Here is a 17,229-nt window from a genome sequence, read left to right on the forward strand (position 1 = left end):
GACATGTTTAAAATCAAAACTAGCTTCAGGTGTTTGTAGAATAGAAAAACCAGTTTGAAAGATTTGTAAAGTCTTACCATTACCAATAATGACCTTGTCCTTCCCACGATAAGTAGAAGTATCCTGAAGAAGCTCCTTGTCACCACTCATGTGTCTTGAGGCACCAAAATCAAAAATCCAAGTGGTTGATGTAGAGCCACCATAAGGATGATCACATAAGTCAGCTGAAGTAATTGGCATACTACTAAAAGTTGTTTCAACTTGAACCACATTGGCAATAGACTTAGAATCATAACTAGGTCAACTAGATGATATCTGAAGAAATACCTAGTTGCATATTGTCCAGTCTTTCGACATATCTGACATTCAACTATAGAAAAATCCACAAAAGGTTTACTAGTAGAACCATCATCTAAAGCATCTGCACTTAAACTTTTAGAACCAGCAACACTCTTAAATTGAACATTACCATTACCAGGTTTAGAAAAATGCCCTTGATTATTCTTGTTCTTACCCTTATTCTTCCCATTCTTGTTACCAGTAATAACATTTCTTCCATAAAAAGCTGAAGTATTATCAAGAAAACTACTTGATTCCTGATTTTGAGCACTTTTCCATTATTCATGTGTTAATAGTCTAGCTTTCAACTCACCAAAGGTATATGGATTTTCACCATTCTGTGCAGATATTACAAAGGTATCATATTCTCTTCATAAACCATTTAGAACATACATCATCAAATCTGCATCTGAGACTCGATCATTGATAACAGCTAAAGAATCTATAATTGTCATCAAATTGTGCAAGTAAACACAGATAGACTAAGAACCCATAGCATATAATTTTTGTCATAGCATATTACTTCTTTCCCCATATTGGGATCTAAAACTAGATTCAAGATATTGCCAAATTTCACGAGCAGTAGACATTCCAAGAACATCACCAGAGACAATTTCAGTAAATGTAGCTTTCAAACAACTAACAACAAACCTATCTTCCTTTCTCCAGTATATCCATCTTGGATTAACACTAGTAACAACATTGATTAAAAATTTGAGATGGAGGTTCAATAATTTCACCACTAACATGACCATATAAATCATTAGAAATCAACACGGATTAGAATCCATAACAGGAAGTTGGTATGATCCAACTTTGAAGAAACAAAATTACCTATGGTATTGAATGGTAAAGCAAAATAACTCAAATTACCCTGAATTGCATCATTACCATTCGTATGAGCAGCGGAAACTGGGATTTCAACTTGTGATTGCGATTGATTCCAAACACCCTGTGGATCTGGATTCCTTGTTGTCGTTGTTGTTGTTGTTGAATATTCATTGAACCTCTTGGTATTCAGCATTGAAAGATGAAGAAAGAACCAAGATTCAAAGTAAAGAAGATCAAGAAATTGAAATTTTTGATAAAAAAATTGAACAACCAAAGTTGAAGAAAGATCAGAAAATTGTTGAAAAAGATATTTGATCTCAAGATAGTGAAAGAATCACAATTCTGTGGAAAAAATTGTTACAAAATTTACCTAGGTCATGCCTTCAATGATACCATATGAAATGTTAAGACAAAGAAGAAGAATATTATTACAAGGTAATCAATGGAGTGTGTTACACAGATACAAAGGACAGGTATTTATACCATAACTGATAGACAGAGTCAAGTCAATAATATTGACTTGACATGACTTTTCTCCTAATATCTTTGTTTCCATAATTCGCTTTAATCTACTTAACTTTCAAAAAAAGAAGAAGGAGAAGAAGAAGAAAAAACTTGAGGCATAATGTCGTTTTGGATGGTCGGGGAGTTCGGGTCGCCGTACATGCATGTGATAGGAGAAAATCTCAATGTCTAAAGTTTGCGATTAACAAATGTACGAGAAAGCAGCAGCCAGTTGATAAAGGAACAACACTGTTCCATCGGCACATGAGAGCTTACGTACATACACAATATATATTAATATTAAGGAACCCGAAAAGTTTTTGATTCTCGTCTCTCATTCTTAGCAATTTTAAATGTAAGAAGATAAAAGAAAAAAAATAAGGAAATCTACAAGTAGTAATATATAGAAGAAAGGTAAAAAAAAAAAAAAAAAAAATCAGATTTCATTAGCCGCTACAAGGGGTTTGGTGAGATCGACTGATAATGATGATCATCGCTAAAATCACTTCCACTGGTCAGCAACAAGGTCGGCCAGATCAACAACCCTCTGTGAGTAACCCCACTCATTGTCATACCAGGCAATGACTTTAACCATGTCATCACCCATAACCATGGTTAGGGAAGAGTCGACGGTGGATGACACATCTGAGCACCTGAAATCGACTGACACTAAGGGTTCATCGCACACGGCCAGAATACCTTTAAGTTCATTGTCAGCACTCTCCCTGAAAGCAGCATTCACCTCTTCAGCGAAGGTCTTCTTGGAGACCTGCACCACTAGATCCACCACGGATACATTTGGTGTGGGGACACGGAGTGCGATCCCGTTGAGCTTTCCTTTAAGGGATGGAAGCACCAGAGCCACTGCTTTAGCTGCACCTGTTGATGTTGGCACAATGTTGAGGGCAGCAGCACGAGCACGTCTCAGGTCACGGTGACTAGCATCCAGAAGCCTTTGGTCACCAGTGTAGGAGTGAGTGGTGGTCATGGTTCCCTTAATGATCCCTGCATCATGCAGTATATAAGATGCAAGTACACAAATACAAGCAGTATGAGCCGCGACCACAAGCTTGTTATTTTGTTATCATATACGCTAGCACATATAGTACAGATACATACCGAATTTTTGTTCAAGGACCTTAACGAAAGGAGCAAGGCAGTTGGTGGTGCAAGAAGCATTGCTGATGATTGTATCGGCGTGGGTGTAAAGTTCTTGGTTGACACCAATAACGTAAGTGGGAATGTCACCTTTACCAGGTGCTGTGATCAACACCTTCTTAGCACCTGCCTGTATGTGTTTCCCTGCACCTTCTCTGTCCACAAACACTCCTGTCCCTTCAATAACTAGATCCACCTCCATATCCCTGCAGGCAAGGTATATATATGTTAATACCCAACATTAACTAATCAATGTTAAATGAGCATGATATAATTTAACATGTATGGTTTTACTTACCCCCAGGGGAGGTCGAGGGGGTTACGGCTGGAGACTACCTTGATGATCTTGCCATCAACGGATATAGCATCGTCACCAACAGGCTTGACATCAGCATCAAAAATGCCAAGGGTAGAATCGTACTTGAGAAGATGAGAAGCTTGCTTGACACCGCCGGTGTCGTTGATGGCGATGATATCCAAGGGGGAGTCCTTCCTACCGTGCCAACACCTCAAGAAATTCCTTCCGATCCTTCCAAACCCGTTGATTGCAACCTTCAACTTTGCTTCTGTTATTCCTCTCCTGTAACCACTTCCACCAGCAACCTATTTGTATGGAACACATGCGCAAACAATATATATATAACATTCTAATTTCAAAACAATGCTTGCCTTCAACCCATAACAGCGAAACCTAGCAGATCCTAATATTAAAGAAAAGAATACAAGTGCTGCAACTTGCATTTACGCTTAAATATGTCTAGAGACTGTTACAGGTATAATGTGTATTAAAAATATAATGCTTAAAATATAAGTAGACTACTCACAGCAGATGTCTGGAAGGCAACTAGGGAGAGAAAATCCTCGTTGGATTTCCTTGAAGCGAAGGGAAGTGAAGAAGCAGAGGAATTGCGGAGACCAGAGAATTCGGCGAGTCCCTTTCCATTTGCCTGTTGATAAAAACAAAATTTACAAACTTTGGGATTACATTTTTACATGTAAATACACATTATAGTACATGCAAATGATACGAGTAATAAGACGATCGGTGAACACATTATACATGTAAATGATACGAGTAATAAGGAGATTGGTAAACAACCTGAAGAGTAGAAGGCTTGGCAACTGAGAGAAATGCAGAAGCCATGATGAGCTTTCAAGAGAGAATGCTCTGCAAGCTAGCAGAGAAGGAGTAGAAATAAGACTCCTCCAAAAATAGATGAAGTAGTTTGCAGAAGTAGAGAGAGAGAGTGAGTGAGTGAATGACAGGAGAAGGCTGGATCACTTAGTTAGGATAGAATAAGGAAAGAAAAATAACAAGTGACAAGAGGATGAGATTATGGATAGAGTTGTGGAAGAATGAATGGTCGAAGGTTTTGGCTTTTTTTCACTTCCTCTCACACCCATATATCCATCATCCCATCTATTCATTCAATCACCCTAATAGTAATATAATCTTCAATGATTTACCACAACCAGTGGAATATTACTTACTACATCCATTTAAAATTACAAATATTAATCATTATTCTTTTTTTTTTTAAAGCCCACCGGATGCTGATGAGTTTCGAACTCAGGTCGGGATCATCACCCAATGATTTTGCCACCGTAACATCTACTCACATATAACAACTTAATCTATGTTGAGGATCCTAAAAACATATGGTTGGTTTCTTGGTTCTCCTACTTGGTTGAAACATACAACCACTAGTCACTCTAAAACGATTCATACATAAAACTCACTACTCAGAGACTCGCTGGTTATTAGAGTGGACTCACTCACTCACTGACTCATTCATATGTCTTATCTTCAGTATCGTTGTGAAGCAACAGAAATGGAGGAGTGATAACTCTCAAGGCATCTCATCAATGACTACTCAATTTTCAATTGAAATTGAGTAGAATTACATTCATGATAGTGAGTAAATGAGTGATGGTGGAATACCTTTCATACCCTCCAGATGCTGTAACAAATTACTACTCCAATAACAGCCCATTTCTGCATTTGAGGCGTCAAAGAAGAAGGAGGTTTGATTCTAGAGAAGCTTTATTCCTGATCCGGGAATGCAATTCTTTCAAACAACTTAAACAAATTCATGCCCAGGTCCTCCGTAATGGCCTCCTCCACCACTCCAACAATCAACTCCTCCTTACTCAAATGCTCCTACGCCTTTGTCCTTCCACCACTTCTTCACCATCCAACCATTTCAATAACACTGATTACGCCACCTCTCTCTTGTTATCAACACCACCCACAACCACAACTACCTTCAACTGGAACCTGGTCATTAGATCCCACACCGTCGATTACAGCGGTCCCGTCTCCGCTCACCGAGCTCTCCTTCTCTACTCCCTCATGATTCAACGCTCCATTCCTCATGATCACTTCACATTCCCATTTGTCATCAGAGCCTGTACTCTTCTTTCCTCATCTCTTCCTCTTGGTAAAGCCCTTCATGGTCGCTCTGTTGTTACTGGCTTTTACACAGATATCTTTGTTCAGAACACATTGATGGATATGTATTTCAAGTATGGAGATTCCGTCTCTGGTAGCATGGTGTTTGATAAAATGAGTGATGCAAAGAGGACTGTCGTCTCCTGGACGACAATGCTAGTTGGACTCGTCTCCGCTGAAGCTATCAAGAATGCTCGTGCTGTGTTCGACCTTATGCCTGACAGAAATGTGGTGTCTTGGACTGCCATGATCGGCGGGTATGCCAGAAACGGGCAGCCTCAAGAAGCTTTTCGGCTGTTTCAGTGTATGGTTGATGATTCCATTAGACCCAACGAATATACATTGGTCAACTTATTGGTGGCTTGTACAGAAATGGGAAGTTTGAAATTGGGCAGTTCGATTCATGACCTTGCGCTCAAGAAAGGATTCGGATTGGGTGTTTTCCTGGGAACTGCTCTTATCGATATGTACAGCAAGTGTGGTAGTCTAGAGGATGCAAGGAAAGTTTTCGATGAGATGCCTTGGAGGAGCTTGGCGACTTGGAATTCTATGATCACCAGCTTGGGTGTACACGGGAAAGGGTATGAAGCCCTTTCTCTATTCAGCACAATGGAGAAAGCGGCATCATTGGATAACAATATTCAGCCTGATGCCGTCACTTTTGTAGGCGTTCTACGTGCTTGTTTGCAGGAAGGCTTGGTGGCTGAAGGTTGTAGATATTTTAGATATATGAGAGATTGTTACGGTATTACACCCATAATGGACCATTATGTTTGTATGGTTGCACTGTTAGCTCAAGCGGGAATGCTGAACGAGGCTTATCAGTTGGCGACTCTCATGCCAAAAAAACCAAATGGCCTTGTATGGGAAGCACTTCTTAGAGCTGTTAGAGCCTATGGAAATGTTGACCTTGAGCAAGTTGTTTCGAAGCTTGTCGAAGATGCAGAAACCACTAGAGATGCTACACTGCTTTATGACCAGTCCCACCGTCTTCATGGAGATTCAAGCTTTGAATGGGAAGTTGGCTGATTTCTGTAGATTTTCCTAGACAAACCACCATTTTTTTGTCATCATTTAACATGTTTCTTGTGGTTCACAGAAGATATATAAGAGAAAGTTTTGGCCTTTGTTCCGGCGGAGGAACTTATTATTTTGTTCATAAACCCTGCCGAACAAATAATCATTAATCATGATATTGCCAGTAACTCTAGATCATGGAATGTGCATTCTTCCTACTGATCCCTTATTATTCACTGGAGCTACATCTATGTTACTTTTCTCTTTATCTGACAACCACCATTAGATACACTTTATTACCAGCAGGTAGTTTGCTAAATACTATTGGAAAGACCCTCCGCGCGCATTTTATGATTTTGGCATTTGGCTTTAGCCTAAAACTGGCAAACTGGCAATAATAGACCCTTTGGCTACTTGTGACATTCAGGCGCCTGGATTATAGGCGGACAAGAAAGAAGAAATAATATAGACAGAAAGAACAATGGAATAACAATTTGTAAGATGTTCACAACCCCAGCCCACAAAGAAATAGGAGGTGGCTCATCTTGAACTGACCAGTTTAAACTAAAATGTGTTTCACCATCAACTTCACCGCTCAATTCCATTACTCAAAATTCTACACTAAAACTGTATGTCTAGTTTCCTTTTGCAGAGGGTAATACAATCATTTTCTTGAATCATCATCCTGTTCCATCTAATTTCCGCTTCCGTCACTCTCAAGAGTGGACAGAGAAGAACATATCAAAATCCACCGGCACTCTTTAATCCTGAGAGATCAAAGAAAGGAAACATGGATTAATAAACCAATCAAGAGAATCAACACCGTTAGATCTTGTGATGAAAAAGAAGAATAAAGTACCTAAATATATTTTAAGTTACTCATCATCAGTTAATATTGTTCCATTGTTGTTTGAGCAGAATACCAAAAGCACCAAAGAATTATAAAAATTTCTGAAAGCCGTGTGAAGGTGACTAAAAAGGATACCTCTTCGATCGGCTCCATCTCACTATCCAATTACTTATCTTTAGTATTGTCCAACACGGTGTTAGCTTCATTCTGAGCATCCAAATCCATATTGTTATCGTTTTTGTCACCTGGAATGTTAAATTCTGCAGGAAGCTGGCCCGACTTCAATGCCTGTTCGTGTCATCAATAACCAAAGTTGCAGAAATTAGAATGTTAACATCAAGACATAAAGAAAGAGCTTAGAAAACACTAAAAACTCAGAAAGAAAGAGTACAGTTAGGAGGAAACACATCAAAGGTATCTCGAAGGCAAAAGAAAAAGAGGCCAAACAACTAAATCCAGAAAGAGAAGGAAAAACCTGTTCAAGCCTTGCAACCTCGTCCAGAGTCTGAGAGTTCACAATTGCAGCCTGCAAAATGTACAGTGAACATAAGTATCTTTCTAAGGATGTTTACAACTAAAGATGGGCAAGGCATCAAAATAATTACACGGAACCTACTCAAGTTGGAGACATAACTCATGATACCTGACTTTTAAAGATAAAAGTAACTAGGGGCACATATGATAACCATAGAGCGGTTAACTGCTGGATACGTAAGAATTCATACCTTAATAGCTATAATTTGCTCAGGCGTTGGAGCAACGGCTTTAGGCGCCTTCACATTCTCTGAAGTCTCAATGGCATCGGGGACTTCTCCTGGTACAAATGTCTGGGTGGATTCTTTCTTAGCCTCTTCCTCGGCTTCTTTTGAAGAGAACATATTCTCAGCTTCAAGTCTCTCCTGTACTCAAAGACGCATGATAATCAGAATATAGATGCATAGGCCAATACCACAGTACCTAAAGGTTGTGCAGAAAAGGAAAAAAAAAAACTTAATGTAAACATGAAAACTACAGAACCTAATGTAAACATGAAAATGGCGGGTACCAATGTTAGTGCACAGTACTACACAATTTTAAGACAACAGGGACCTAAAAACACTAGATACCTGGACACAGATATTAGTTAGCGTTAGGCTAATGTCATGTTCATTCCCTATGGGAAATATAAAATGGCTATGTGAAGGTTTATATGAAAAAATAGGCAGCCATGTTTCATGTGAAGGTTTATATGAAAAAATAGGCAGCCATGTTTATCTTTTTCTTTTTCAGTTCTTTCTTATATAGTTTAAAGCTGTATAGAACTATGTTGCAACAATATTAAAGTTTAACAGCTAGCAGAGTTGTTGCCATGTACACGCATGTCCGAAACAAGTATCAGTCCGGCAATGTCGATATTGAAAATTTTTGAAAGATAAGGTGGCATTTTTACACAGCAAAATATAGCACGGACCAAATCAATTACAGAATATAAAAGTATAAAACTAAACTGAGCCAAGTGACCATTTAGACTCAGGATAACCATCTATAATGAGTATACAATTAGAAGTGCGACTAAAATTCAATAACTTAGCAAACTAGTTTGATTCTAAGCAAAAGCTTACCTTATGCTTAACCTTCTTAAAATCCAGCAAGCGCAGTTGTTTCAATTTGTAAATAACATAAAGGCGATAATTAGGCTTTTTGGTAATGTTGTTATCCAGCAGACTCAGGAACTGGAGCTTTGGAAGGGATGCAAGAGGATCAATCTCCACCAGGTTAACAAGTCGGTTGTTAGTAAGAACAAGAGTATGCAGCTTCGGTAAGAATTCTGCATATTAACAAGTAGCACAATAAGCACATTTTAGTACTAGAAAAAACTAAAACCAATCATACTGAGATAGTAAATTTGTGGGTTGTTCTGTTCTTACTAACCTCCGAGATTAGGGCTGATACGAGTAATCCTATTATTGTTAATGATCAGAGTACCAAGTCTCTTCAAATGAGGGAAGTTTTCGAGCTTCACAATCTCATTGTCTGACAAATCTATAGTGTCAAATTGATCCTACACGAAAACATAACCATGAATATCAGCAAAACCATCAACAACATTTCACAAAGTATAAACACTGAAACGTGTTTCGTGCTTTAAGGGCAATTGCTTGCGAAACTACTTGAATGATGAATGATGGATAAGACTAGAGGTCATCAGGAACCTTAGACTTCACTGCAGCAAGAACAACCAATGACAGTCATCCATCTTTTACAAGGCATCAAAATGAAAGTGAAGGTAACCTGGTATGGCATTCAAGTATGAGAATCAATATTCCAACACGGGGTTTTTTAAGGGCACTGAAAGGGTCTTTTTTCATGGTTCTAGGGCAAATGCTTAAGATGCTCCCGGAAGGATGCATGTAAATAATAGTGTTCATCAGGAGGCTTAAGCTTAACTCACTCCATCTATAGGAACTAAAGTGAAAAGGTAGTCTAGCAAGGAATTCAAGTATGACAGTCAATGTTTTCAAACAAAAGGGGTTTTCAGGGTTTTAGAGCAAATACTTGAGAAACTATGTGAATGATGAAACAATACAGCATTCAAGTGAAAGTAAAGAAGACAACCTAGCAAAAGGCAATTCAAGCATGAAAACCAAATTTTCAAACACAGAAGGCGGTTTATGAGGGAGGTTTTAGGGCTAATAGTTGAGAAACCAAGTAACTGACCTCAGTTGCACCCAAGTTCTCTATGACAGCAATCTTGTTTCCTGCGCACAAAAAAAAAAGAATTAATTTTCGTGGAGGAACAGACAGGACTAGTTAAGTGGAATGGAAGCAAAATTAGGGTTTACCTCGAAGATCAAGTTCACGGTCAGCAACAGCATTGAAGAAATGGGGGCTTTTGTTACATATCAAATCTGCTGTAAGCCTCACCATCTTTTTACTTGCTAACGATTAATCAAGATTGAAAATGAGAGGGGTGCGTGCTTTCAATCCCACCCAGTTACCCTCGAATGGGTTGGAAGAAGAGAGCTGTTATGTTTTATAGATGTTTGTGTTTTGTGTCTGTGTCGTGCCGCTGTGGAGAGTATATTATACAGGAACCACAGAAAAATCCGGGCCGTGAACTTTGGGCCATATATTTCTTGGTTATATGAAAGAAAAAAAAGTCGTGATGTGACGAGGTCACCCTCGTGACAGCTTCCGTAAAGGTACACCTTTTAAGCTTTGGATCTTATATCATGGACCTTTTCATATCTTGAGACCTTAATTAGAAAAATGATATATATATATTCGTATTATTCTTATTTTCTTTACTAGTTTTATTATCTTTTAAATCCTTGCATTCACTTTTATTAGCGTTTTAGTCCCTCTAATATGTTTTTGCTCGTGAATTTGTTTTTAGTTTTGAGCAGTCTTGTTTTTACTGTTTCTTCCTTCCCAAAACCTAAACGTGGGTTTTCTTTCGTTTTGAATATTGAAGAAGATGATTTAATCAAGCTTGCTTTGGATCGTGAAGCTTTTGAAGGAATCCATAATGCAAAAATTTGGAACTCTTTGGGATTTCTTTAGTTTTCTTTGTATCGAGACAATTACATCCTCGGTCTTCTTTTCTTTGCTTTGTTTTGAGATAACCTTAAAAAATTGGAATTTACCGAAATACATTTGGACTCATAGAATATAAACATCAAGGTGAAAACGGCAAAATCCCATCTGTCAACTCGTCAAAAACAAGAGCTCCTATACATCCTCGGTCTTTAGCATACACTCCAAGAGGTGATTTAGTGTTAAAGTCTTTGTTTCTCTGGAGTTATGAGGTATTCAAACAGAGTCATAATAAAAGAAGAAGGCAAGCAAAGTTGCAATCTGTTCTTCGTATAATCAATTCGAAGGATAAATAAGATAAACTGCAGCAAAGTTTCACTTTAGTAATGATCACGTTTTTCCAATCGGAACAGATTTCAACCCACTATAATCATTGTAATTTCCATCAAAAGAAAACCCACAGCCGGGTCTAGCTTTTTAGGGAGCAAGAAAAGTTTTAGAAAGGGAAAAAAAATCTTTGACGTAACAAACACAAATTAAACTACTGTATCAGATTATTTAGAGGGATATGGAGCGAATTTAATTAAATATAAGGAAGCAATAGAGAAGAAAAATATTAAATATAATAAAATATTTTAATTTCTATATTTAGTCTCAGGATGTGTATATATCATGTCCAAGGGCTATGAAGAAATTCCAAACAAATGCTATGAGAACCGGACCGAATATCGAACCAGTAAAACTACTGGACGAAAATCAAGTGGTCCACCCAGAGATTTAACCTGTGTTCACCGGGTCGACATATAAAAAGTTATTTATCTTTAACGTAATAAGGAGACAAATACACTAATACTAATGACAAGGAATATGGAACAATTTAAGCAAGGACGAAAGTAGGGGTGACTTACCTGGGTTGTACCCCTACCCAAAAAACAAAAACTTATAAAAAGTTATTTATGCAATTCTTAAAAAAATAAAAATTTGCCTATGTAAGAATTTTGATTAGCTCAAGAAATAGTATTTATATTCCATAATCCTACTGTATGTGGTATTTGTATTCTTTTATCCTAATTGGAAGCCCGAAGAATCCTCGTGTTCAATCTATAAACAATCATATCTTATTTTTAGTACGTTAAGTGTTTGATGAATTGTGTTACTGAATCCAAAGTGGTCTTACTCAACTTTTATTAATATGAGTAGGTTAAGTGTTTGATGAATTATACTAATGAACACAAATTTGTTTCTTTTGAACTTTCATTAATCTTAGTAAGTTAAATGTTTAATAGATTTGTATTCCTGAACCAAAAGTCGTAGTTCTCGATTTTAGTTGAGTAGTTTTAAGTGGTTATATGTTTGACGCATTGCCTTAGTGTAAAATTTGACCTACTTGTTTAGATGTTTCAGCTGCAGGAGACATTCTCCAGCTCTGTTGTTTACACGATGGCAAATGTTGTGTTATTTTTACGTTGTATCAATCAAGCTCTCCAAAAGGTTGTAAATTAAGAAATCTGGTTCTCATCTTGTTTCCTTCTCCTTTTATTTTGTATTTTTTCTTTTGTAATTCTTAGACATCTATCCTGATACATGAGTATCTTAGCAGAAGTTGAGCCATACTAAGGCTAGAAGAATGACGTGAAGATTATCTTCACAGAGTTGTATCAACGGCTAGATAGTTGGATGTGCAGATTATATGCACAAAACTTAAGTAGTGTGAAGATTATATTCACACAAGCAAATAACAGAAGCAGAGGGATAGCTAAAGCTGCCAGATGAGGCTAATCATTAGCCTAGGTTTAATTGAGTCGTATTACGGCTAGAGAGTATCTAGAAGATACTAGAAGAGGTGGAAGTTTTTTAACTTAGCCTAGAAGTTTGAGGTTTCCTAGTTTAGATGAGTTCTAAAACTCATAGCTTTGGAGGTTTCCTACTTTAGAAAGGATTCCGAGTTTAGATGAGTTATAAAAACTCATAGCTTTATTTTCCTTTTCCAGCAAGTTTACACTCCTATAAAAGGAGGAGATTGATAGGCTAGAGAGGTATAGAAAAACTAGACAGAGTGCAGCCATAGTTTTGGTTTGTAATAGAGTTTTTCTTTCAAAAGCAATAGAAGAAGAAGAAGGTAGAATAATCAATCTTGTTATTTTCTTTATATTCTGTTATTTTTCTTTGTGTTCTTTTTAACTTCCTATTAAGCAGCACTGACTCTAGGTACCCTTGATCGATTAGTATCAAGTGCTACCAGAGCCACGTTCTGACTTCTAAGGTCAGTTGTGGTGCATGGTCTTAACACGTGAACAATATACGCGATCATGGGAAGCAACTGTTGTTCTACCAGACACAAGAAAACCTAGAGGGAATACTAAAACCAAGACGGGAAGTGAAGATGATAAGAATCCTAAACTAACAGATGAGGAAAAGTTTGCTAAACTTGAACTTAAGGTACAAGATTTAGCAGATACCCTTGTTGCGTTCATAAAAACAAGTGTTGTCAAGTCAAAACCTAAACATAGAAAAGAAAGTACAAGGGGAGAAAAAGAAGACTTAAAGGAAGATGATGAAGAAAGCTCATCTGAAGAAGAAGAAGAAGAAGATGATGATGATATAATAAATAAAAAACCATATGGAGGATTGAAAATTGAATTTAAGCTCGAGATATCTGACTATGATGGAGTCATGGAAGATGAAAAACTAGATGGATGGCTAGATAAGTTGGAAACATACTTCACAGTACATCAACTTGTTGAGTCACAAAAAATCAGTTTTGCAAGTCTGAAGTTGTCAAACCATGCCTCAAACATGTGTAAAGCTTACAAGAAGAGGTATGTTACAGAAAACATGACTTGGCAAAAATTTAAGACTCTCATGAGGAAACACTTTTACCATGTGGGCAATCTGGATGAAAGATGGTATAAGTGTCAACATCTTCGACAACGATATCAACAAAGTGTTCAAGACTACACTACAGAATTCTATGATCAAGCTCTGACTTTGGATGTAGATATGACTAGTGATGAGACTTTTCGAAAGTACAATGGTGGACTGCTTGACTATATACGAAGGGAGTTGAAACTTTTCAGTGTACAAAACATTGAAGATGCTATAAACAAAGTTGTAGCTATTGAACAGGAGGTTAAAGGTGTTGCAGGATCAGAAAACAATAGACTTGTTACGAGAGGGAAAGATATGACTTAAAGAAGGGTTGAGACGAATAAGAACAAGTCTTTAATAGCTTAACAAGAAGAAAAGGTGTGTGAGCATTGCAAGGAGAAAGGTCACATAAAAGACACTTATTGGACTCTTTATTCTCATCTCAAACCAAAGAAATTGCGTGAGGTTGAAGGACATAGAAGTTTTAGAAGAATACTATGATTACATAAGCTGCGGATACTGAAACAATATCTGAATAAATCAGCCAGACCCAAAGCTTTTGTTGATGACCAAGCTAACAGACGCAGAACAAGTGAATCTACATGAAGAATTGTTCCATGTCAAGATTCAAGTAAAACAAAGAATCGTCGAGGCTATCATCGATTCTGGCATCCAAAAGAACTTAATTTCATAAAAGTTGGTGGAACAAATGGGATTATCAACAACTCCACACCCAAAACCCTACCCATTGGGATGGATACAGAAGGATACTGAACTTCAGTTATCAATGCAGTGTCGATTCAAATTTGCTATCACTGACAAGTTCATTGATGAGATTTTCTGTGATGTAGTGCCATTGGATGTAACACAAGTTATTTTTGGAAATCCAAATTTATGGGAACGTGGCGCGGTTCTCTATCATAGAGAGCGTGTATATTTGTTCAAGAAAGATGGAAAAGATTTTCGGATTCAGGCTAGTAAAACCCATTTACTCATGAAACTGGTTACCACTAACCAAGTCAAGAGATTGATCAATGATTATGGGAAGTTCTCTTTATTAATCAGGCATGCGATCAAAGAGGAAAAGAAAGTGGTATTACATACTGCACTTTCCACTAGGCAACAAAGTGAATCAAGTTCTCTAAAGAATAAGTTCGTGGATCTGTTCCAAGAAGATGTCATTATACCACCCAAGAGAGGTGTTGAGCATGGAGATCCAATATTCTTCACCAAACTTGATCTCGAATCTGGTTATAACCAAGTGCGAATTAAAGAACAAGACACTAAAGCTTAAAGATTTATTGAGGAGATAAGTAAAGTACATGTTTTAGCATAAGACTTGTGGATAGAACGAGAAGAAGTTCTTGAAGAATATTGTATTATTGAAACAAAGGTGACGCCTACCAAAAGAGGAGACAGTGTAATGTTTCATGTGGGATGTAAAGGACAAGTGCCAAGTAAAACAAGGTGGTTCAACAGGGAACAGGGGGAGATTGAGTTTCCCCATCTTCAATTCAAATCTTACAACGGAGTTCCATCTTCCTAAAATGGGGAGCCATGATATAGGAGTATCGTAGCAGAAGTTTAGCCATATTAAGGCTAGAAGAGTGACGTGAAGATTATCTTCACAGAGCTGTATCAATGGCTAGATAGTTGGATATGCAGATTATATACACATAACTCAAGTATTGTGAAGATTATATTCACACAAGCAAATAACAAAAGCAGAGGGACAACTACCAGATGAGGCTAATCATTAGCCTAGGTTTAATTGAGCCATAGTACGGCTAGACAGTATCTAGAAGATACTGTAAGAGGTTTAAGTTTGTTAACTTATCCTAGAAGTTTGAGGTTTCCTACTTTAGATAGATTCCTAGTTTAGATGAGTTCTAAAACTCATAGCTTTGGAGGTTTCCTACTTTAGAAAGGATTCCTAGTTCAGATGAGTTCTAAGAACTCATAGCTTTATTTTCCTTTTCCAGCAAGTTTACGCTCCTATTAAAGGAGGAGATTGATAGGCTAGAGAGGTAGAGAAAAACGAGAGAGAGTGCATCCATAGTCTTGGTTTGTAATAGAGTTTTTATTTCAAAAGCAATAGAAGAAGAAGAAGTTAGAAGAATCAATCATGTTCTTTTCTTTATATTCTATTATTTTTCTTTGTGTTCTTTTTAAATTCCTATTAAGCAGCACTGGCTCTAGGTACCCTTGATCGATTACGTATCATATCCTCACAGTTTATTGTGTTTTTTTTCTCTTTCTAATTTATTATCAGTTTATCACGTGTTTATTGTTTGGAATTTTTACTGAAGTTACCTTATTTAGCAATGATTTAAGAAGAACATGGAACTGTGGAAGGACATAACACTTTGAAGGAAGATAAAAGTTAGATTATATATTTTCTAGACAATAAGTCAGTATCTATAAATTGTCTCACTACTTGTCATGTTAAACATGAGAAACATATATTGTGGTAGTGATCCTTCTTTTTGAGAACTATAATGCGGTGATACTCTTTCGATTACAATAAAATTGTAACATCTTCTCATATAGCATAGGATGTTGTAATCTCACTTCTTTCCTTCATCTTAACTTCGTAGGTTGTTTTGCGAATGACACTTGATGGTCTTCGCCATGTTTTTTTTTTCTTTTTTTTCCATTAAGAACTTTATATCGTTTCTTGTGTTCCTCTACCTTGCTAACCAAAGTATTTTGGTTTGTTGGATCTGCAGGAGTGTGACATTTGATTAGGTCCATTTTCTCTTCACCTCCCCCCATACCCTCCCCACACACACTATGGAAACAGTCATTTAGTATTCCTTTATTTTTTTGTTTACGTTACATTTTCAATTGATGTTATAACTGGGGAAAATCAAACACTCAACCTTTGTTATAGCATGTATTCTACTCTTCCTTGTCATTATCATTTTTTTTTAATTCATGGTTCATGTGCTGGGATATTTTATCCCACCCAAATGTAAATTCCTGGTTCCATCGGGGAATTTAAGTATGAAGGCCAGAGTTTCTCACTTACTAACTCCACAATTTCTCTTTTTATGTCAATTATTTACATTTTCTCCACAACAATCCTAACTTTTAAAGCATTATGTATTCTCATTTTCCTCGTTCTGGCTTTCGCATCTTTCTCAATGATGTTACTGACTCTCTATACTTCTTTCAGACACCCACGGCAACCTCCATTTCTACTTGATGAAATCAAAGATTAAATGTTATGAAAACGGATAAAGAAAAATTATTTTGGAAGATTAACTTTAACTTCCCTCTTTGTCATCGTATGTAACCTAGATAATCTTGTTAGAGCACTTCGTGGTCGAACTCGCAAGCCTTGCTATCTCAAGCTTGTTTTTCAAGTTTAATTGTCAAAACTATAAGTCTTGATTCCTAGTTTACTTATATAGCAATGTCTCGGATTAGGATAAAATGTGTAGTTGAGCTTTAGACTTCACGGCGCTCATCGATTGTAGACGAAGAACTACTAAGGGGAGATTGTGGAACTTCATCAACAAAAGGTATATGGATACTTGAAGTCATCTATCACTCAGAAGTCTATTTCTATTTTATCTCTTATTGAGACAAAATTCGTATGGCTATATAGACTTTACATTATACACATTTGATATTTCGAGCTGAGTTTAACTCGCTTATATATTTCTCGAAATATGTGTTAGTAAGCTTT

The 17,229-nt window shown here is 37.1% G+C and overlaps 3 protein-coding genes across 3 annotated transcripts; 1 reads left to right on the top strand and 2 right to left on the bottom strand.

Moving 5' to 3' along the window:
• Nucleotides 1-1,951: 1,951 nt before the first annotated feature.
• Nucleotides 1,952-4,110, bottom strand: LOC113271433 (glyceraldehyde-3-phosphate dehydrogenase A, chloroplastic). Its single transcript, XM_026521292.1, has 5 exons — nucleotides 3,932-4,110; nucleotides 3,657-3,779; nucleotides 3,131-3,435; nucleotides 2,794-3,038; nucleotides 1,952-2,679 (listed from the first exon to the last, which is right to left on the bottom strand). The coding sequence occupies exons 1-5, from the start codon at nucleotides 3,974-3,976 to the stop codon at nucleotides 2,177-2,179; spliced, it is 1,221 nt and encodes a 406-aa protein (XP_026377077.1). The 5' UTR covers nucleotides 3,977-4,110; the 3' UTR covers nucleotides 1,952-2,176.
• A 398-nt stretch (nucleotides 4,111-4,508) lies between these two features.
• On the top strand, nucleotides 4,509-6,431 carry LOC113271432 (pentatricopeptide repeat-containing protein At3g26630, chloroplastic-like). Its single transcript, XM_026521291.1, has one exon. The coding sequence runs from the start codon at nucleotides 4,763-4,765 to the stop codon at nucleotides 6,311-6,313; it is 1,551 nt and encodes a 516-aa protein (XP_026377076.1). The 5' UTR covers nucleotides 4,509-4,762; the 3' UTR covers nucleotides 6,314-6,431.
• Nucleotides 6,432-6,737: 306 nt separating this feature from the next.
• On the bottom strand, nucleotides 6,738-10,173 carry LOC113271435 (U2 small nuclear ribonucleoprotein A'-like). The gene is made up of 8 exons (XM_026521293.1): nucleotides 9,974-10,173; nucleotides 9,849-9,889; nucleotides 9,063-9,192; nucleotides 8,753-8,958; nucleotides 7,877-8,050; nucleotides 7,627-7,677; nucleotides 7,287-7,439; nucleotides 6,738-7,068 (listed from the first exon to the last, which is right to left on the bottom strand). The coding sequence occupies exons 1-7, from the start codon at nucleotides 10,056-10,058 to the stop codon at nucleotides 7,317-7,319; spliced, it is 810 nt and encodes a 269-aa protein (XP_026377078.1). The 5' UTR covers nucleotides 10,059-10,173; the 3' UTR covers nucleotides 6,738-7,068; nucleotides 7,287-7,316.
• Nucleotides 10,174-17,229: the final 7,056 nt, after the last annotated feature.

This window comes from Papaver somniferum, chromosome 4, assembly GCF_003573695.1.
Source record: "Papaver somniferum cultivar HN1 chromosome 4, ASM357369v1, whole genome shotgun sequence".
In the NCBI taxonomy this organism is placed as follows: Eukaryota; Viridiplantae; Streptophyta; class Magnoliopsida; order Ranunculales; family Papaveraceae; genus Papaver; species Papaver somniferum.